Source organism: Sinohyriopsis cumingii, chromosome 1 (assembly GCF_028554795.1).
Source record: "Sinohyriopsis cumingii isolate HCF-2022 chromosome 1, ASM2855479v2, whole genome shotgun sequence".
Lineage (NCBI taxonomy): Eukaryota > Metazoa > Mollusca > Bivalvia > Unionida > Unionidae > Sinohyriopsis > Sinohyriopsis cumingii.
Window position 1 is genome coordinate 181,208,271 of NC_142961.1, and position 23,025 is coordinate 181,231,295.

General features: G+C 41.1%; 1 protein-coding gene across 2 annotated transcripts in view; it reads left to right on the forward strand.

The window, feature by feature from the left end:
* The first annotated feature begins 4,091 nt into the window (after positions 1 to 4,091).
* The window catches only part of LOC149808493 (toll-like receptor 1), a 53,936-nt gene continuing 35,002 nt past the window's right edge, over positions 4,092 to 23,025 (forward strand). Inside the window, exons 1-2 of one of the 2 annotated variants that reach the window (XM_089978080.1) lie at positions 4,092 to 4,637; positions 5,581 to 5,656. In XM_089978080.1, coding sequence (XP_089834206.1) covers positions 5,597 to 5,656 — 60 coding nt within the window. In that variant the 5' untranslated portion in view covers positions 4,092 to 4,637; positions 5,581 to 5,596. The remainder of the gene's footprint in view (positions 4,638 to 5,580; positions 5,657 to 23,025) is intronic. The other variant, XM_089978086.1, reaches the window with a different exon arrangement.

The window sequence follows — 23,025 nt, forward strand, 5'->3', positions numbered from 1 at the left end:
TCATTTATGCAAAAATATAACCGCGACTGGACTATTTCGATAACTTACTCAAATCGTGATTAATGTGTGTGTGTGTGTGTGTGTGATCATTATTCTTGTTTATGTTGTCATGTTGAATATGTTGTAATACCTGCATCATGTAGGAAGAGGGCTAATTTAAGATGTTAAGATTTATGCCCAAGTTATAGTCTTTTGTGGCAATAAAAAATGTTTAAACCAACAAAATTTAAGGCATGTATCGTATAGGCGGAAGGTAAGTAAACATGACGATTTCTAATGCACTGGATAAAGCAAAAATTATTCCCTCTAAAGAAAGGCTAGATTCGTCAGTTATTTGACATTTATACCAGAGTGTATGAGCTGTTATTGCATTTCGAACTGTCTTGCCAGTAAAATAAATTAACATGTAATACATCAAGTAAACAAAGCCTGACGTATCTTGGAAGAAACAGAACTTGTCAACGTTGGGTAAGTGAAGATGACAAATTGAGTACCTAGTTCTTTTTGTTCCAATCTGGGAAAAAATTAAATCATTTTAATAAGTGAAATGAACTGCTAGAAATGTGTAATTTTTCATACCTTTATCTCCTACCCTTTTTTTCATTTGTTATAGGTTAGGCATTTTCAAAATAATTTTACAGGAATAAAACCGTAATAGTCATTCTTTACTCGACACTTCGTCTCAGTCTTACAACCTTTTATGATGGGCATACTGGAATTATTATATAATGATTTTTAACTCGACATCTTGCTCAAATTAATTTCTGCTTTTCAGAGGCAGAAAACGTCCTTTTTATTGTTAAATGAAGTTATTGTCTTTTTTAAAGGTTTGCTTGCAAATATTGATTGCACTTAATGCGTTGTAATAGTCATAAAGTTGTCAGTCTGTGCTGTCTTCGTCTACAGTCGTAAATTTATTAATTCATTCTATAATTTATTGATTCTACACTTTGTTTAAGTTTTATTGTTATAAATTTGTTCATGATCGATATCATTTTTCATAACTCCTATTCCTTCTTAATATCGTATTTAGACAAGCTTTGTATAACTCGGAATAATACCAAAATTAATTAAAGCGAAGCTTTTACTTTTCGTTTTCCAAATGACAATAAATTTTATTCATTCATTTCTCCATTTAATATTTCATACATCGTTTAGATACATCTTAAAGTTGTAATTAAAAACAGTTTTGTAATGCATTTTGCCGTTTGATATCATAAGGAATGGACTGTACGTCCATTCCATCTCATGTGCCATGTAAATGACATATTTATATTTCTACATGTCAGTATAGTAGTACTGATTCTTTTCCGTATCCTTTGAATCCCCGTTACAATGGTAAGGGCTTCTTCAACAAATTCACATTTCCGAATTATGCAAATGTCCTGTTTTAAGCAGGATTACAATGTAATTAAAGCTTATGGAGTAATGATGTTTTCCTGACCGAAAATCAGTCTGTGCATTTGACTCGATGGCGACAGTACTGGGGCGAACGTTAGCGTTGAGCTCCCACTTTTTCACCGGCCAAATCTGACTTAAGAACATCTCAAACCACAGATTTGTAACGGTCGGATTATGGGGAACTCAGTTTCACGTAGACTCGAGCTTTTCAGTATCGTTCTCAAAATCAGAAGTTTTGAATTTCTGTCATGGATGAGGCTGGAGATTGATGTAAACTGGGTAGTCAGTTGATTTACGTTTGGTTCAAACGACACCTTAGTCATACTTTTATCATGTTTAATTTATGGATTTATAACATTTTCAATTTACAGGTCATTTTAAAATTGAGAGTTTAATTCTGATTGCACACTCCAGTATTCACCTTTGCAGCAAAAGAAATACAATGGCAGGTTTTACGAATCACTCTACATTATTAAATGACTGCAGTTTTACTTCTATATGTTTCACCAGCTGTTATTGAAGGTCATGGTCAAATAATGTACGACAGGGGATCTGACTAAGAATGGATATAAGATTAGACATAAGTTTTATTTCGATAGATCTAAATGCGCAGAAATCAAGAACAACGAATGTTAAAACAAAAACCAAGCCACAACAGCAATTGTATACGCTATAAATTATTTGATAAGGTAAGTATGAAAACTTAGCAAGAATTTGATTTACTTTACTTAATGGTTTTGCGAATATTTAAATCTGGCTGAGACATATAGGATTTTCAATTTGCAAAATATGCAGAAAATGTCAATTTGAAATTTCTTCAAAACATTTTTGGTGTACAACCGCAGACATTATTGTAGCCATGTATGGTAATCTTGGACGTGATCATTTAAAAGTGATAAGGTTGTAAAGAATTATAAATTCTCCAAACAGCCTTAGATTCTAATTATCAACAAAATTGCAAGATGGTTGCGCAATCTCAAAGGTTAACTTTTGATCGAGGTTTTCCAAAACTTTGGGAGAGACAGACTACTTATGGGGTAAATTTGCTAGAGAGTAGCGATCAATACATTACAACATGTTTGTCTGGCTTACCATTTCCATCAGAATGTGAAAGGTTTGAAACATATTTAGCTTTATTCCATTGGTAAAATAAAGACGGACGATGGACAGATTTAGACGTGTATCTCAACAACTTGAAACTAGTTTCGTTGTGTGGGTATAAACACCATTTTTCAACACACGATAGGCTATAATTGGCAGCCTGTACATTTGATGGAGAAAGAAATCGGGAAAACCCCGAGAAGAACCACCGACCCTGGCGAAAATTCTTGTAAGTATTCTCACATACCCGAACTGGCCGTGATGCGACTCGAACCCACATGGACAGAGGTGAGATGTCAGTGAAATGAGTAGGAAGATTGAAAACACATATAGAAATCAGAGAATCTGTAAGTTTTGTAATAAAAATCAAATCGAAGCTCATTATCACTTTTTACTTGCATGTCAATATGTTATATATATCTTTATTTTTTTGTAGCTCCTAGTACATGCTTTTATCTAAATTTTATAATTTTTATTCATGGCTGTAATGTTTCTAATGTGTACAGAATATATTTATTTCAGTCTGGCCTACGTGACTTGAGTATAATATTACTTAGATTTATAAACAGATGTTTACGTTTGTGTTGACAGTTAGTAATAATAATCTTAATAATAAGACTTAAAATGACGCATATGGCGTAGTTTCTCACTGACTGATGCTTCGAGAACAACTATGTGGCTTCCCATGGTTATGCTAAGTAACGTTAATATGATTAATTTGACGTAAAAATAAAAGTGTTTGCTGTCACATGGGGTCTATTGTGAAATACAGTCACAATATACGGTGTATCTAAGGAGAAGATTGAGCAATCAGATTCATACCTATTTTTGGAGTCATTCACACTTTTAGTGTTCCTGTCTGCAGATGTGTTTTATTTTGAACTTGGATATTATTCGAGAAGAAAAACATTTGTTTGGACTGTCCAGTGGAAATAGAAAGGGATCATTATTTGGACTATAATATTATTCTTGAACTGTTAAAAATTATTCTAATTCTTGACAACGCCAGCTTTACAAAGGTTCTTGAAGGACCAGTACATTTACGGTATTGAAATGTATAAGGAACGTTTCATTAATTTAGGACTTTCATAGACCGTTACATAAGTTTGTTGCCATAGAATCAAAAGCATTATCGACCACAATATTACTATATTCATCCCACATTCGAAACGTTTCAGATTTATTGATAAACGCAACGGCTGGATCAATACATTGGCAACATTTGTATACATTGTTATGAAAACAGGAAAAGCGATACTTCATAAATCGTATATATATATATATATATATATATATATATATATATATATATATATATATATATATATATATATATATATATATATATAAAATCTGCAAAGTGGCACGTGCACAATTGTGCGCACGCCACTATTAATTAAACTCAACAATCTGCAATATGACTTTGCCGTTTCATCTTCTTTTGTAAACATGTTACATGTTACGGTAATGCTTTGTGCAAATAATGACTTTGACCTTAGTACACTGATTCAAAACACTGGGTGAATGTTCAGTCCAGAAGTAAGTTCTCACACAGGGGCTCGTTACAAAGAAAATCAAGGGATGGTAAGATCCGAACAAACTCGAGTGTGTATACAATACTGAACACAATTTTACATTTAGATAATTAGCAGTATATACGCTAATAATCTAATTTTACCATGACACAATAAAATTGTCCATTTCTGTGTTCGATTTCGTCTGCTTGTATTTACCGCGGAATTGCACACTCGAGTTTGTTTGGATCTTACCTTTCGGTCAATGGTGAAATCCAAGATTGTCCGAATGCAAAATTGCGCTGTGAGCAGGGTAGGTGTCCAGACGTCAAGATCGGCGAACAATTATTGCATTTTCTCCATTATATCACAAATTAAACGAAGTGTGTCGAGCTGTTTTGAAAATTGAACTATTCTTGATTACGACTGGCCTAAGTTGGAAATTAGCAGACGCAATCAGGATAAAATAGCAGTGTTGGAACTGCCGAGGGGTGCGGACCGGTGTCTTCCCGTGTGTTATATTATTACAGGTTAGAACCCCCATCCCTTGATTTTCTTTGTAACGAGCTCCTGTGGGTTCTCAGGCACTTCTGTTGGAATTACAAACAAGTATTTTGTCAGGTAAGTATATACATAGGTTACGCGTGAATTCATTGTGGCTATTTCATCCCAAGTTTTGCCATTACATCTTTTTCAAACGTGATATCGAGGACAGAGAAGCTTTCGGGTAATTATTGTATATGGGCGCATCAGTGTGTATCAAACGTTTTAACCCAGAGCTCGAGCAGTCTTAATTTTCAAATAAAATACCCAGAACACAACTAGAGTAACTAATTTCGCTACAGATTCTCTTGAATTTGCATTAAAATCCATCAAACTATAAAACTGATATATCATTAGACTATACTTGATAACAGGCTTGATTTACCCATCATTACTCATGCAAAGTTTACTATGGCAATTTAATACCCGGAAGAGAAAAAAGCTAAATCCATGTATGTGGGGTGATCCGAAAGGTAATTTTATGTAGAGACCATAACTAATACAATTACACAATACACACTTTAGTACGCCATAAATTTGTCATGTTTATTTTATTATTATTTACCGTAGCGGCCTTAGTTTTTTGTTGGTGGTGAGTCAGACCCGTAATTCAAGGGTAACGGGTTCAATGCCGGCCCAGATCAGCCTGGCCTAAAATAAATTTTACATGTTGCTATGTACATGACGTAAATCTTAATAACAAACATGGTGTGCTGTGTAACAAACATTGGTTCACCTATCAGTTTGACGTCTATGTGACAAGTATGTATAAGGAATAGAGTTTATTGATATATTACCTAGGTGGGTCTGTTCCGTGTGTCTTGTTGAAATAATGATACTTCTAATAGTAATGCAATTTATACCACTACTACTAATATTAATTACAGACAAGGATTATCTTTTTTAACGAGGATAATACATTTGATCATGAGAGGCCCATCTCCCTTAAGCTCAAGAAAATAAAATGTGTGCATGTAAATATGCATTACGTTAATGAGATGTGTTGATATTTGCATTGCAGTGAGCTATTGACGTAAATGGTGGTTCCACTGGCCATAGACGTCTTTCATTTGGGAAAAGACAACTTCGTTCAAGAGGTGAGATCTGTTTTTATCTCTTTATTGGGTTGTAAACAAATTTAAGTAAACAGATTCATATGTATGAATTAGTTCATTTTATTTGCATCTTGACGTCAAGTGAAAGATACTGTTTGTTATACTGTAATAAAGTACTTAACTATGCGATAATATAAAATGAGTTAAGTTCTTATAAGATATGTTATAAACAACATCTTAGGCTAGTGATTGATTTAAAATAGACAATAAAAATATGTCACTCGCCGTGCGTATGCTTTAACTAACACGTTTAAGAAATGTAATATACGGTGAACGCTTATGCACGACATGTGTAGGCAAGACGTGACGTTATTTGATGAACGTCCTCTTTATTAGGATTGGGATTTTGACTTGTTTTTTTTTTTTTTTTAACTAAAACTAGAAGAGCACTTTCTGTGGTGGACTGTCTTTTTAATCCTTACACAAAAAGATATAAAAATGAATACTGTACCCGTCACACACCCCGCAAAGTAGCCTACATATATATAATAGCTAGGCAGCGGAGGGAGACAACGTCACAATCGGAATAATCACTCCTTTGCAGTCTTAACATATGTGGTGCTCTCCGCCAGAGGCGAATCACCAACCACATCAAATTTACGTGTAATCCTACGACCACTTCTTAGGTTATTTCAAGACCTGTCAGAAACAGCCGAGTGATGTTCCGATCGCACCCAGAGTGTCAAACAACCGGATTCACTTCAACTTTCTTAGCCGAATGATACTTGCTGAGCATACTGCATCTTGTGGTCTGAGTTGTTTCTTTTTTTCTGAGTGTAAAACTATAACCTCCAACGGAAACAGCGTTGCAGTAGACAAAAGTTCTTCTTATTTATTGGTGGAACGCATATAAAAAAACTGAGACAAATAGTTTTATTTCCATTTAAATCTGTAGAATTGTCTAAATAGTATACATTTATAAATATAGATTAAAAATATTCTATAATTAGAACTTTTTAGACATGTCAGTAGTGAATAGGGATACATTACGTACAATGGAAATTAGCATTACAGAGACCCCTGGGTCAGACTACGTACAATGGAAATTTAACATGGCGAAAAATCGTGGGTCAGATTACGTACAAGGGGAATTAACATGGGAATAAATCGTGGGTCACTTTACGTACAAGGGGAATTTAACATGGGATTTTTTTTGTTAATATGGGTTTTTTTTTAAAAAAAAAATTTAAATTTAAATTTAAAAAAGGGGTAGGCAATTGAAAAGTCATTCTCTTTTCGAGAAATATGCGTGGCCCTGAAAAGGGCCTTTTGTTTTTCTTCTTCTGCTTCTAATTTCTTCTTTTTCTCCACCAACTTCTTATTTTCTAACCTACACTCTTTCTCTTCTTTTTTTTCTCCTCCTCTTCTTTCTTCTCTTCCTCCTCATCTTCTTTCTTCCTCTTCTTATTTTCTTCTTCTTTTTCAATTTTTTCATTCCATTTTCGTATTCTTATCCTTTCCTCTTCATCCTCCTTCTCCTCCTTTATTTCCTTCATCACACCACTTATCATATCCTTTGCTTTTCTTAAATTGTTAATTTCCATTTTTACTCTATGCGGACTATAATAATAGTGGTCTTCATTGAGTCGTACTAGCATTTGTTCTATCATTCCCAAATTGTCAAGGACGTCTTGCAATGTTTGAAATTTATCTAGGTGGTTCGAAGCCATCTTCTCTGTAGAATGGTTTGAACGACGAATACTGTGGGTTCTTATACTTAAAGCGCGTACGTGAAGGAAAACATCACCCTAAAACATAAAATTGATCTTACCTAGATCAAGACCAAACAACGCGCGGACGTGAAAGAAAACATCCCCCACTTTTCTCATTTCATATAATAAAACCCAAACTATACTCTCCACATACGCTAAGAAACAATAAAGAAACTACTATTCACACAAACTTTACTTGAGCAGTTACAAACACAAACACTGGCACTATTAATAAAGAGTTAGTGTTTATATTCACACTACTCTACCTACACACACTGGCAAATTGATAGTTATTTCTTTTCTTGAGTATTGTGTAGCCCTGAAAAGGGCTGGGTTTTTTTTGGAACTTCATGGACACCTGGTTAATGGTGGCACCTTCCAGGCCTGACGCCACATACACATCTTGTTCCCCAGTTACTTTTTACTTTTTTGGGGGAGAGAGCAGAGGCAGGATATGTGGCTTCAGAATCCCAATTTTCGGTTTCTGGGGTTCTGAAATTTCTTCTTCTCTCCTTTTCCTCCTCCTCTTCTTTGTTTCTTCTCTCCGCCTCTTCTTTGTATCTTCTCTCCTCTTCTTTGTTTCTTCTTTCCTCCTCCTCTCTTATCCTTCCCTCTTCCACAATGGCTTCCGCGGCCAGTTCATTTAGTATGCGCCTGGCATATTCCAGATGCACATGAAGTTCCAACAGTTTTGCCAGTCTCGTGTTCATTTTTGGTGTTGATCAATCAACAAGGGTAGCTAGACTGCCGAACCAGTTTCAATTTATAGTGAAAGCACGGACGTGAAGGAAAACATCCCCTAAAAACATAAAATTGATCTTACCTAGATCATGTCCAAAGAAACAACGCGCGGACCTAAAAGAAACACTCACTCGCTTTTTTATGCTACCCATCACTATTTTAAAATTTTTGTTATTAATCACTTCAATAGACTATCCATATACGCAAATCAATCCAATCTAACCCCAAATCTACACCTCAAACACCAAAAAACATTATTTTAATCTACTATCCACACCAACTTACGTGAGCACTTACAAACACACAAACACATACCCTCACATTTTTTTTAAAAAAGACTTAGTGTTTATATTCACACTACTCTAGCTACACACATTGGCAAATTGATGGTTATTTCTTTTCTAGAGTATTGGGGTAGCCCTGAAAAGGGCTGTTTTTTTGTTTGTTATGGCAATCTTTTTTAGTTTCTAAGAATGCGATGTCCTCTGAGGATAGACTTTCTGGCAATAGGTCTGCTTCTTCGGAAAGAGAAGAAGAACTCTTTGGTGTCGATACGACAATCGACAAAGCCTCTGTCAGCTTCAGGTTGCTGCTGCTGCTGTTGTTGTTGTTGCTGCTGTTGCTGCTGTCTTTGAAGTCTGTACTTCTCTGTCCATTCTTCTTTCTCCCTGTTCACTTCTTCTCTGAAGAGCTCTTCTATCAGGTCTTCAGTAACTTTTAGCATTCTCACATTCTCTATTTCTTCTGGCTTCGGTATCAGACTGTGTCTGACCCTATGCAAATTCACGTAGGCTTCGTTGAGCTTAGCTAGTTTGGAGCACATCTTCGTAGGAGGATGAGTCGACAATGGATGGTTAGACTGGAAACAACCCCGGTTCTTAAAGTCAAAGCGCGGACGTGAAGGAAAACATCCCCCACACGGTTTTCGAGTCGCAACGTTCAATGAGTGTTATGAGAGGGATAGTAAGAAATTAAAGAGCATCAATCCAACATTCTTATAGCCAAACAAAAGACAAAGGCATTTTTTTTTCAAAACACAACATTTTTTATTAAAAAATCACTTAACACTAAACAACAACTCTAACATTTTTAACAATAATCCAACAATATAACATCAAACAATTCTTTCAAATCACAAACATTTTTTTTTCTCAATTTACAGTCTACTTTAAACAGGGCTGACAACGTTGTGACTGACATTGTGATTTCCACTGTTGGAAGTCATTAGGCCATTGATGGACACTACGTTTCCTAGCTTGAGACAAAAGATAAGCATAATGGTCACAAAACCATCGATCTACTTTCACATCGTTTCTAGTAGAAGAACGAGGATCAAAATGAGTCACTAAATGTTCTAAGGAATAACCCAGGCTGCGATGATGCAGAAAATACACACAGTACTGTCCTCACACCAAGGAATCTGTGCCTTGTAATTTCACATCATTGAATCGGGTGGTCTGAGCATTTCTTCTCATAAAGTCGATGATATCGTCTTCCAAAGGGGGCAATCCGTACGAATCGAAATATTGCACACATCCTTCTTGAGAAAAGTAAACGGCTACCCAGTGGGTTCCTGGGAGATGACTGTCGTCCGTGTTGATCACGTAAGCTTGATGGTCTTTAGGTTTGCGATGAGGGAGTTCATCTTTAGCACAGACAACAGGATTTCAAGAAGCCGTATACGAACTGTGGTTCAAAAGGTAATAAAGTTCCCAGGTATCCATTGTTTTGTGTGTTGTTTTTTTCTTCTTCACAGGTAATAATAAGTCGTCAATTCTATCCTGACTTTTTGCTTGAAAATGTCTGACAAATAACCGTTTCTTCGTTTCGTCTCCTCACTCTGATTCAGGAGAGCTTCGATACGATGGATCTCTTGAGTGGTTAATGGTGGACAAGAATGTTCACGCAAGTCTTTATACCACTGTTGCAACACGTCTTTGTCCGAGATGAGACTCCAAGCTTCGTCCAGATATTCGTCCAATTTTTCTTCTTGACTTAACATCAGGCATTTATCGTGTTGAATTTGACTGGGATGATCGTTTTGACGTCCATAGCAATTTTTCTTGATCAATTCCGTCATTTTTTCGACCAAGTGTTTGGCAAAACAGGAGACTAAATGGGCTTCTTGTTCTGGCCATCTTGACTTCATCATGATCACTTCTTCTTCTTCTTCCACAGTCTCCTCACATTCCATGTCCAATGTTTCTCCACTAGGTAAAGAGGGATAACAGTCTTCCATAGCTTCTAATAGTCTAGAATGACTTCTCTTAAACTGTTGATTTCTATCGTATTGTCAAATTCTGCATACAGGATGACGTTCACCTTTTCATCAGGGACTCGTTTTGCAAACTGAATTTCCACACGAATCTGGCCAGATTTTATAGGGTGGAAATGTCCCTCGTCGCTGCCTTGGTCTGGAGTGAAATCAAAAGCCCACAAAGCATAGCCTCCGTCATAATCGTGGTACGTAATGCCGTGACTGGTGTTGGTTCCTAACTGACCGGTGGCTTCGTACAGGGACAAGTACGATCTCAAGTAATTCTTCTTCTCAAAGTCAGGTTCGAAAGGTCGGGTACACAAGGTCTTGCCATCACGACTGACTTCGATCTTGGATGCGCCAAAGTGTTGAAAGTGGAAAGGATTTTCAGCGAAGGCTCCGTTGAAGGCTGAATTCAGGACCATACCAAGGATTAAACGTTTGGGTAACTGTCCTTGGAACAGATGATCTTCGATCATGGATCGCTGTCCCCTAGGAATAGTGAAAGTTTTCACTTCCACGCGTCGTATGGGATACTTGGCGGTCGTTCTGCTCAACGTCTGACTGATGTCGTTTCCTACTTTAGGTAACACTTCCACACGGCGTACGTAGAGTCTGGCCTCTTCGATTTTGGTTTTGGGATTGCCACCATTAGTAGCATCAGTATCAGCCAACAAATGGAAAGCGGCACTGCTCCGATTCAGTCTCAGGCGGACATTGACCCCGTTCAGCAAATATTTTTCTTGCAACCACATGTCCAAATGCAAACGATCCATCAGTTCTAAACTTTGGTTGACTCCCATGATTCTCTTTCTTCGTTCTACAAATCCCTCATTGGTGGTTGTTTTTGTTTTGGGGTCAGGTTCAAGACCTGTTTCATTAAATTCGCCCGCTTCGTCAGGTTCCCACAGCACGCAGGCATTGAGATGGGTGTTCTTGGCGTCTATTCCATACGTCAAGAGATTTTCCAGGTAGGCACGGTAAGGGTAAGTATTCATGCTGCTACTGACCAGTTTGTTATTCAAGTACAAGTCCACTCCACTGAACAAGGAATGCATGAAATTGTTGACGGGAGCTACTTTCTCATTACCGTCTATATCATTTCCAGTCTTATCTAGAACTTGGACTTTCAGGTACAAGTAACTGCTATTCAGATCGATGTAATCTTCGGGTTGTCCTTTGATTTCAAACTCGATGGGAGCGGAATTGGCCAATGAGGAGACGGGATGAAATTCCACCCACTGGGATTCTTGCATCGTCATCATGGTGGGGGGCATGACAAACAGATCCAGTTCCGTCTTGGAACAGGCGCAAGACTTTCGGTGCATCATTTTGTTCTGTTCTTTCTCAATAATCGAAAACGTCTAAGTCTCGAACGGTTCTTCTTTTCTGGGCCTTTCTAGCTTGAAGTCTGGTGAAAGGGTGTTTTCTTCGTCGTCTCTTTCTGCCTTGTCCTTGCTGAATGCTTGACTCGGTAGCGTGCAGGGCATTTATAGGTGTGTCTCGGCGACCCAAAAGGTCTTTACCCGTTTGCAGCAAGACATTTTTTCCTGCCCTCATGAAAGCTTCTTTGGGGTTTTGTTTGTCGATGATGACATTTTGGAGAAATCCTTTGCCTTGTGTCAGTGCCGCATCTTTCAAGGCGTGCAATCCGCGTGTCACCATCGGTTTTAACACCGGTGCCACCGAACGAAAGGCCGATTTTAACATATCTCCTAAACCGTGTCCTCGCTGTCGAGCAACCCCTCGGTACACTGGATACATGACTTACGAAAAGTGAGAAAACCGCTTTCGAAAATGGAGTTTCACCGTGACTTTTCCTTTGGTGAATGGAATATTTTGTCCCAAATCTCCTTTTATAGCAATGTTGACCGTGTCCAAATATGACTTGCTGACGGGCAAATAATGAGGATGTACAAATTCGCGGTGGACGTGATAAGTGTTTCCACCTTCCTCGTCATTGGTTGTGGTACTATCCACTTTGAAAGGAATGACACGCAGTAACGGTATGGAGGTGTGTCCCACCACGTTGTACTCCACCACATCGGAGTACACAAACATCAAATTCAGTCCTTGGTTCAGTTCTACCGGTTTTCCAAAAGCTTTGTAAAAATCCATATTACTGTTGATCTTGGGGCTCCAATTGTTTGCGACCATTTCTGCATGTCCACCCAAAATTTCAAACAAAGTACCATTGAACCTGAAGGACAATATTTGGGTATCCTGAAATTTCATCAGTAAGCGACGAGCCACTTTATGGTAGGTCAGGGTGACACGTTTGTTAGTTTGTTTGTTCAGGGCTTTGCCAAAGGCTAACTCGAACCTGTCCGCAATAGTGTCCACCAAATGTTGGCCACTAAAATAAAACCCTGCTGAAATTTTCAAGGTGTAGATAATGAAGGCTGGATTGCTGGCTGGTCTTGTGATCCCTGAAAACTCGTTGATCTCATTCATGTAGTTTTGTAATTGTTGGTTCAGGATTTCGACCTCAAAAAAGTTTTGCTTTTCAGTGATGTTTTGGATTTGTGTAGGGTGAATCATTTCTACTAAAGCCACTTCCCAGTGGGCTTCGTGATCTAACTGGATGGCTTGAGGTAATTTAGCCGTGTAACAGCACAACGTGTTGTGGGGAAACACCTCAATGGAACTGTCACTGGGTAAGGTTAAGTAAAATTGGTTTTGGTGACTCATAATTCCAGAGTTCTGTGGCTGTCCGAGGGGTTAGTGGACGTCAGAGGCGTGTCTCCGCCCAAAATGGGGTTGTTGTTGTTATTGGAGTGGTGACTGGCACTGGCACTGGACACAAGGTTCCCGTGGTTCCCGTTGGAAGAGAATTTCAGGGAGGGATTGGGAAGCAGGTAACCGATGCAACTGCTCAATAAAATGGTCCACAATTGTTTGTCTCCTTGTTGCAAACTCAGATTGGCAATGGCTGCCCCGATGACACAGTACACCACGAAGATTTGACAGAAAAAGACGATTTGCGTTTTAGGCACACGTTCTCCACACCACACCCACAAGGGTTGTTTTTGTAAATCTTGCACAGAAGAACTAGGTGAAGGAGGAGTGGTCGACGTAGCTGCGTCTGTGTGAAAAGGCATGATGGTCACTTCTTTTTATAGTCGATGACTTGCGAAGCGTCGATCCAAGAATCAAAACTGGGTGGATATCCTTTCCAACGTACTTTGACTTCTTTGACACGTCTATTGCCCACTTTACGGGTTCTGCGTTCGAGAATGCTTTCGATGTCGTACACGTCGTCTTCTTTTTTGGTGACACGTTGTAACTCGGGTAAATAAAACGTTCCTTTGAGCACTTCTCCGTTCATGTCTTCCAATTTATAGACGGTAGGATGACGGCCATGCACTCGTCCAGTGACGCGAAACAATTCGGTCGCCCAGTTAGGTAAGTAACCTTTGTCGAAAGTGCGTTTGGTTTTGCCAATGCGCACCCAATCTTCTACGGCCAAGTCTTCACTTTTCTTGGGGACAGCCCTCGTCGGGGACGTACCAAACAGGCGCTCAAACACCAACACTTCGTTCTCGGGAGTCACGTCTTGCGGGGCACGTCCGATGCTTCGATGGTAAGATTGGTTGTACGCTTGCACCAGGTGCGGTAAGATGTCGATGTACTTCAGAGTGTGGTGATGCGTAAAATATTTCCACATGCGTTCTTTCAAAGTGCGTTGAAAACGTTCCACGATGCTGGCTTTGGTTTCGGGATTCTCGGTGGTAAAAAAATGAATGTCACGTTTCTTTAATTCTTTTTGGAAAGCTTGGTTCAGAAATTCGGTGCCTTTGTCCGTTTGCCATCGAAGAGGGTGACGACCGCTTTGTTTCAACACCCGTTGCAGGGCTCGCACTAACTCGCTGCTCGATTTGGAAGTCAAGGGCACGACCCAGGCAAATTTGGAAAAGACGTCGATGACACAAAACAAATATTTGTAGCCACGATTGTAGCTGGCCAAATGAGAGACATCGGCTAAATCGGCTTGCCATTGATGATCGATGCCTTCCACTCGGGTGCGACTTCTGGCAAACTTGCGTCGAATGGGTTTGTGTAAAGTGTAGGTAGCTTGTTCTTGTAACCATCGTTGCACTTGAGGTAAACGGAGACTTTTCAGTCGAGTTTTGGCAGCACGATACAATTTCTGAACTCCTGCGTAACCTGCAGGATGGGAGGGATCGTAGTAAATGCTGGCTAAGACTTTTTCCATTTTTTGTGTTTGTTGGTGTGTTAATAAGTCACCCACTCTTCGGTGATGCTACTTTGGGTGGGTCGAAAGGGTGGCTTAGAAACAGATTTACGTGTCCCATGGGCTACGGGAGTAGAAGTCGAAGGTAGTGGTGGTGGTGGTGGTGGAGGTGGCAATGGAATGGCTTTGGTTTTCTTTTCTTTTTTCACTTCTGTTTTCCCTTCTTTCTTTTTCACTTCTGTCGAAGGAGGAGTGGACATCATCTTTTTAACATAAGCTTTCATTTCTTCTCGTTGGGGTGTGGGGGACGGGGTCAACAAGGATGCTGCAATCTTACTCGAAATGGGAGCTGCTAACGGTGTTTGAAACACTTCTCGCATCTCTTCTTCCTCAGGTCTTCGTGGGGTAGCATCTCTGGTGACCCCTGGGGATGGTAGTAGTGGTGGTGGTAGTGATGATGGAGCTGGACTTTTCATCAAGGTCTTAAAATCTTTCAGAGTGGGTAGAGCTGTTTCGTCTAAAGCTTTCTGATGAAAGAGTTGCAGTCGTTGCAAGAGTTGACCGTGCTTTTGCGATTTTTCTGTTTCGGACAAATCTTGGCGATCCATCAAGGACTGCAATTCGTGTTGTAACAGGGATATCTCACTCAAATTGGGATTGGGAGGTAAATGCGGGGTGCGTTTTTCTTGCCACCGATGGTATTCCATCCATCGTTTGTAAGGTACTAAAGCTAGTTTTCGTCCTTCCATGGGGTTGTCAGGGGTCGATTCTGAGATCTTGGGACTTCCGAGGGCCTTTTTATCTTGCTCCCACCAGTCCTCCCAACATGGTTCCCAAGACTCCTTTCAGTATGGGGCCTAACAAGAGAGGCAAAATGCCTCCACGTTGGACCAACATCTTCTTCTTTTGACGAATGGGAATTTTCTTTTGAACCATTTGGCGAAGAACGTGACGATGTTTGCTTAAGCATTGTTTCTGGTGTTTGGACAAAGGGATCGTGCCTTTCAAGACGTTCAAACAACATTCACACACGGTATCGATGACCTCTTTGGAGGCCGATTGAATGAGTTTTTTTCGTAAAGGTGTAGAAGCTTTGGACAGGATAGATAACATGTCCCCATGTTTGACTAAACGTGGTGGTAGTCCTTTTCTTTTCTTTCCTTGGGGTTTTCTGGAGGGTGACATCTTTGAGTCTTCAGGAGCACCAAAATAACACTGATACCCCCGACTTGGTCACAGGCCTTTGTTATACTGGAACGCGTCGCCACTGATTGTCTTTACGTCGTATCAGTTTGAGGACAGGCATGACACGTCGTGCAGGGGTACGTAACGGACTAAATCGAGCCAGTTCTTGCTTGGACAAATCCAGTAAACTTTGTAACATGCCCGATCTTTCTTGGACTTTGATTTTGGGAGAAGGTACTTTGTGAGCAGCAGCCACTGCCACTAAATTGGAGGGTCCTGCCACCGGGGAAGTTCTTTTTGGGGTCATCACCGGAGAAGTTCTTGGTGTAATCAACGTCTCCAAGTACTCTTCAGTTCTTGGTGTCATCAACGGAGAAGTGGATGAACGTGAGGATGCCGGAGACGCGGTCACTGCCGTGGCAGATCGTGGTTTGCGAGTGTAAGGTTGCGTCCTGGCCGAAGTGCCTCTCTTGCGACTAGTTTTCTTCTGTGGGCTTTTCTTTTTCTGGGGACTTTTTCTCTGTTTCTTTTTCTGGGGGCTTCTTTTCTTTTTCCGGGTTGGTGGTGTCTGATCAGAGGACGGTCCCGCCACTGGAGAAGTTCTCCTTGGGGACCTGGTCTTTTTCTTTTTCTTCTTGGGGCTTCGTTGGACTTTTTTCTTGGGTATAACTTTGGGGGCATTAGGATCCCATCTTAAGAGAGAGCGAATGATGACCCCTCCTAGAGTATCGCTCCCTCCAGGTTTCAAAATGATTTGTTTTTTGGTTTGAGTGTCGATGCGGGGATCGGCCAGTTGGACCAAAGCGACTTTGTTTCGATCGAAAAAGCGTTTGGTTTGATGAGGAATCTGAATGATTCCTTGGAGTATTTGACGTGCCGTCACCGTGAACCATCGTAAGACTTCTTTGAGACTAGCTTCTAAGACACGAGCTCGTGTTTGTGGATTTTTTTCTCGACTGATGCCATACAAGGCACGAATCAATTTGACGGGAAGATGCGACTGAAGGGACGTCATGTTCACACTGTGTGAGACAGACGAAAAAGGTCTGAGGTTTTTATAGATTTTTTTATGTGGAGTGAAATTAAGTCGAGGACGGAGACGTGTACAGGACAGGCCCTCCGTCTTGGCACCAGTGGTGAAACAAGTGGGTACGAAATCGCAAATCCTCGGGGGTCGTAGGTTTCAAATCGACGAGTAAATAGGCATGTGGAGTTTGAGTGGCATCGTCGTACGCCTGAGTCAGCCAAGGCGTTCCTAACTGTTTGGCTAAGACTTGCACTTGCGATTTATCTCGAGGGCTTTTAAACAAGACCACGTAATGCGCATTGAGACTGATGGTGCGATGGGCTTTACTTTGTTGAAAGAAATTTTGGGTGATGTAAACGACACTGGCATTACGGTGATGCCCTTTGGGCGTGAACCACAGTTTAATTTCTTCTTCGTCTTCTCCTAACATGTCGTCGAAAATGACCAAATGGGTTTGACGGGAGTCAGAGACGATGCCGTCGTCTTCTTTAGGAATGCATTCCACAAACACGATGGAATCGCCTTGACTTTCTCGCAAGAGGCTGTACGCCGATTGCCACTCTTTGTAACACCACACGATCCGCTGAGGTGGCCGATCGATCAAATGATGTTTATGTTCGATCAAACGTTTGACGAATTCGGTTTTGCCTGAACCGCTAGGTCCAGCAATGAGCATGTTAAAGGGATGGCGAAGATACAAAGCCTCCCAACTGGCACGATCTAAGTGTTCGTCGATGACTTTGACAGTAGAGCAAGAGGGAGCAGAGACAGCAGAGGTAGCCATAGTGTGAGAAATGTCACTTGTGACACGAAAACAAACAAGACAAGAGTTTATATACTTTTTTCAGAACACGTTTATTGAATGTTTTTTCAAACATGAATACGAAAGACAAAAATACATAAAAGCCAAAGGCTTAAGTACAAGGATAAAAGGCACATGATAACCATTAACGTGGAATAAACACAAGTGTCTGTACAACAACATGTTTTGGGTAATGTTCTAACCAGTTCTATAGTAGGGGGTAAGGTCACACAAGTGTCCTCCCGAAAGGGTCTTTCAGGCCTGTCCACGACAGTCCTGTCCTGGGTGACGGGTTCTTCTGGCACCGTCACTAACACGGGTTGAAAAGTAACTTTTTTCCTTGAACAACTCTCGTGCATACTGGGCCACTTCTTGGGTCCAAGCCTCAAAACCCTATTCTTTCCAGGCACGGACATCTGTCCAATGGGGATGTAAGTCACAAGCTACGCACACATCGTCATACACGTCTTGGGTAGCTAAAAGTTCACGAATCTTTTTTTTAGAGGTCGAGAAGTATCCAGATGAAAACGCAAGGCTTTGAGCAAAAGGAGTTTTTCGTGACCATTTAAGGCCATTGAGGTGGTAAGTACTGATCGTAAAGAGTCCACAAAGAATCGGCTGGTAAACGAAATCCCAGAAAACAAGTCACTAAGACACACACCACTTGTCGTCCCAAATTGAATGGATACAGTTCTTGTAATAATCGATGGTAATGATCCACGGTTTGAATATGGTCATTGAGTTCCTTCCACGGAATCTGTTCAATGACATGTGACATAAGTCGTGGCATGGCAGCCTGTTTTTATATTCTCTTTTTTTCGGATGCAATACACGTACTTTCTAGCCAGAGATCTTCGTTCTCCAGTAGGGAATTTAAATGTTACATACTGTAACCGAAACGTCAGAGTTCGTTTAGAAGTTTCGTCTTCCGCTAAGCAGATTCCACGTAACAAATGTTGGTAATCCTTTAACTCGTCTTCCTCAATACGTTGCAGTAAGTGAATGTCGAAGTAACCAAAATTATGAACATGTACATCATTGGCGACCTCAAAGTTTTGAACAATGTCTGACCACTGAAACAATTTCTGACGAATCAGTTTTCTTATACCATTCAGGTACCAGTGGTTAAAGATCTGGTGACGTAACGGATGCAATTGTTCTTTACGTTTGACTTGTATTTTCACCAGCTCTCGGTAAATCCTTTCTCTCAACTCCTCAGGCAAGCCCAAAATGTTCTCTTGTAAAGTATCCATAAGTATATACACTGTTTTTGGAATCGTTGGGTGGTGGCCAATAGCCTCGTTTAACTTTGTGCCTAATGTAATATCCACTCATAATCAGTCTTCTTGTACTTTGGAACAGAGCATAATTTAAAAACGGTTGAATAACTTTGCGTTTGCGTTTCACTTGTATTTTGATCAGTTCTCGGTAAATGCGTTCTCTCAACTCCACAGGCAAAGCACGAATGTTCTCTTGTAAAGTATCCATGAATAGGTCATACTAAATCCTCTTTGGTCTGACACAAGAAATGTACTGTTTGCACAGACATGGTTTCAATTCATTGTCGAATCTAAATCGTTTAGTCACTAATTTACACGTTACAATTCGTTCAGAAGTTTCCTCTTTCACCAAGTTGACATTGTGTACAAGATGTTGGTAATTCGTTAACTCTTCCTCTGGAATTCGATGCAGTACGTTTACAATGTAGTAGATAGAATCGTCAATACCAAACCATTCCTTTTTAAAACCAGGGGGTCGTTGATCAATGTCTGTCCAATGGAACACTTTCAACTCAATCAGTCCTTGTATAGCATTCAGGTACCAGTGGTTCAAACACCGGTGACGTAACGGATGCAATTGTTCTTTACGTTTCACTTGTATTTTGACCAGCTCTCGGTAAATACGTTCTCTCAACTCCACAGGCAAAGCACGAATGTTCTCTTGTAAAGTATCCATGAACAGATTATGTTAAGTTACTTCAATGTCTCGGTCCCACTAAGGGTAAGTAATGACAATTCGGTGACCATCGAGCATGTTCTACGTAGGCCGAATCTTGCGGTTCCCAGTGGTGAAGTGACACACCGCAACTGAAGCACTTGACTTTATCTCCTTCGCCCAAGTAGAAAAATCCGGCTCTGGCTAATTCTTCTGGGGTCGGTCCTCCCAGATACTTAGGCCATTTTCCTTTGAACGATTGAAGACGATTTTCAAAGTCGCAGTATTCCGACAAACGCACAGGGAACGAATATTCGTCTTTCACAGGTTCGTTTCGATGAGGGTTGAGCGACATGGGCAGGAGTTTGCTCAGGGCTGGATGACATCCGTAGTGGGGGGTAGACGTCAAGGTGAACATTCCCCTTTAAAACGAAACCCAGTAAAATGTCCAAGAGGACGAGCGGCATCACTTTCGCATCCCTCAGGTTTGACACGCACAGCATCACTTTCCATGATAGGGGTCGTAAGAACAAAGTTCCCATGATGCTTTACGGCATCGCTAAGGTCACAACATACAGCATCGTACCCATCGCAAGGCTCACAGTCGCATTCCACTTCAGAAGCCTCACACTTGAATTGTGCCTTTCTAAACAACTTGTTTTGTGTTTCTCTGAAAGTATTCATCTTGTTCACTCGATCTTGGTAGTCACAATGAACTATCGATCTTGACCATAGCCCCTTTTTATACTAGTCGCAATGCAGTCTCCAGCTTGTACATCTTTCCTTTTTTACGTTTTTTATGTCTTGTTCTGAAAGGTACCGTCTCTAAGGTACCGTCAACATTGTACCGTAGTGTGATGGGTGGAAAGGCCATAGAAAGTAAGGGCAGTGCGGAGACCATCGAGTATGTTCCAGAATAGCTGAATCTTTATAGATACATAGATCCATTCGTAACTTCAGTCCGCAAGCGAAACACTGTACCTCGTATCCCAATCCTGACTCAGGTCCCAAGTAGACAAATCCTGTTCTAGCTAAAACATGCGAAGAAGGTAATCCTTCCCTATCCGTAGGCCATTTCTGACACGTGTCCAGTCGACGGGCACAATCACAATAGTCAGGTAAGAAGACTGGAAAATGGTAGGGTTTGAACTTGGAGTTCTCATCGGGTTTCTCACTCGATTCTTGCTGTGGCGAAGTCATCCTTCTAGCAGGTGACTATCCTCTTACAACCAATGTTTTATACCAACGTGTCCATACGGTAAGATGAAATGATTGGGAAGTCGCACTCGCTTCTGGTACACTATTTGATAGACTTTTTCCAAGGGCCGACTGACGATGTGGTGAGTGAGTAAACGTACAATCTTGTTGGGTTGATAGGTGGTCACTTTAAAGTTTCCATCCTCTCCCGATTGCAAGGCTTCTTTCAATACCCCAAAGTTGACCACTCGACTGGTACGATAATTCAGAGTCCGTCCTTTCACTTTGCACGTCGTGTGCACTTCTCCTTGTTTGTCCCGGTATTCGTAGCCGTAATTTTTGGGACCGCCACTGACGAAACTTAGAATCTTGTCGTCGGGATGCTCGTCTGTCCAGGCTCCTAAACGGTCTCCTTCGATGTCAGGGTGCTGTTGACTCGGGTGATGGATGTAAATGCAACTGTCCGTGTCAAAGTACAGGACGCGTTCTCCTAACAGTTCTAAAGCTTCGTACAATTTTAAACGAGCATGAGCTGTCACGTAAGCCGCAATGATGACATTTCCAAAAGGGTCGTCTTGTACAAAGTCCAGATCTTCTTCGTAATTGACCAAAATCAAATTCTCTCGAACGACGTCCACGTGTTTCATGAATTTGGTTTTGTCGTGAATCATCTGGAAGTAGCGGGAAGGTTCTGTCAAATATTCCGTCTTGGGTAAACACGGTCGTTGTGCCATTTTACCCCACAAGCAATTTAACATCACTTTGGCAAACGATCGCCTGCCTTCGTTTTTCTCGATGTGGTCTAAAGAGATGCCTTCTTGTTCATAGTATTTCTCTTTGAATTGTATTTGGTCTTCGGGAGTGTGACACCAGGACGGATAGCCGCTGGCTTCTTGCTTCAGTTTCAAAAAGGCATCCACGTAGTCGGCGAAAATGCCTTTCTGACTGGGGTCACCCTTGTGGTATTGTTGTATGTTGGGAAAGTGGCAAATTTCGTACACTTCTAACAGTTGGTATCCCATGTCCAGAGCTTTGAACAATTCTGCGCTGACCCAGGTTCCCGTCAAGGCCCGTTCTTCTTGGGTGTGCTGACAAGGCTGGTCTTGGTTGCACGTTTCGGCACAAGTACGGCACAAGGGAAACATCAGTTTGCCTTGACAATGGTGAGGTAAGACGGGATGGTATAGGTTCGTGGGAGGCAAAACTTTGCACTTGATTAAGCCTTCGTATTGTCGAATGTTTTTCAGGTCGATGTGTTCCGTCAGCAATTGTGGGTGCCCTACAGGAAAGCGACAATATTTGCACACGTAGGGATACAGCGAACACACGTCCAAGTATTTGATTTCTTCTCCTTTCTCTTCGTCGGCTTGGTACAGCAAACAGGTGGCATTGGTCCTTCCTCCGTACAAACTATCCCTCGGGTTCAGCGGGTCCATGAACTGGTAACTTTCCACGAGGCGTTTAAACTCGGGATCGGTTTTCATACGGTGATCGTACTCGTGTTCCCACATTTCCACCACTTGGTATCCTTCCTGTTCCAACTTTAGGCGCCGCTGACAAGTGTCCGAACAAGTCTTCCATGGTTCGTTGTAAAAACTGATGTTTAGTGCTACGGTCAGGGTAACAGACGGGACATCCGTGAAATAAGCAACCGTTAAACTCGTACACGATCTTGGGGTTTTCTAAGTCCCAGCCATCGACCGAATACGTTCCGATGGTCTTTTCGCCCCCTCCGTTGCGGGCATGCTGAATCCACTTGTCTTCCTTGTCGCACAAGTAATGTAACCAACGTAGGGCTTTGACCGAGTATTGACGTTTGACATAGTGGGTCGTTTGAGGGCTGATGACAGCCACGGTGTTTTCAGGCATGAATCGTTGTCGATACACTAAGGAACACGCTTTGGCAATGGTGCAAGCTTCTTTCAAAGGATCGACCCCTCCGTGTTCCATGAACAGTTCTCGAAATTTTCCACACCAACGCCGTAAAATGTCCACGTCGGAACGACAATACTTTAGCATTTCTTCCTGAAAGTCGAAAGGGTCCGAGGCGTGAGCCTGGTACCAAGCGTAGAAAGCTTCTCGTTGTTCGGTACGCATGTTGTCGGGGTCGTAATAGTGAGCCTCAGGCAAATGGGGTAGAACGGCGTGTTGATTGGCTTCCGTATTGAAAAAGTGTGGAAAGTACCCTTTAGCCATTTCTGTCATTCCAAACGTTTTGGGCATTCGACTCAAAGGCATGGCCAAATAGCTCATCGAATCTTTAAACTGCACTTGTCCCACTTGCATAAAAATGATTTTGG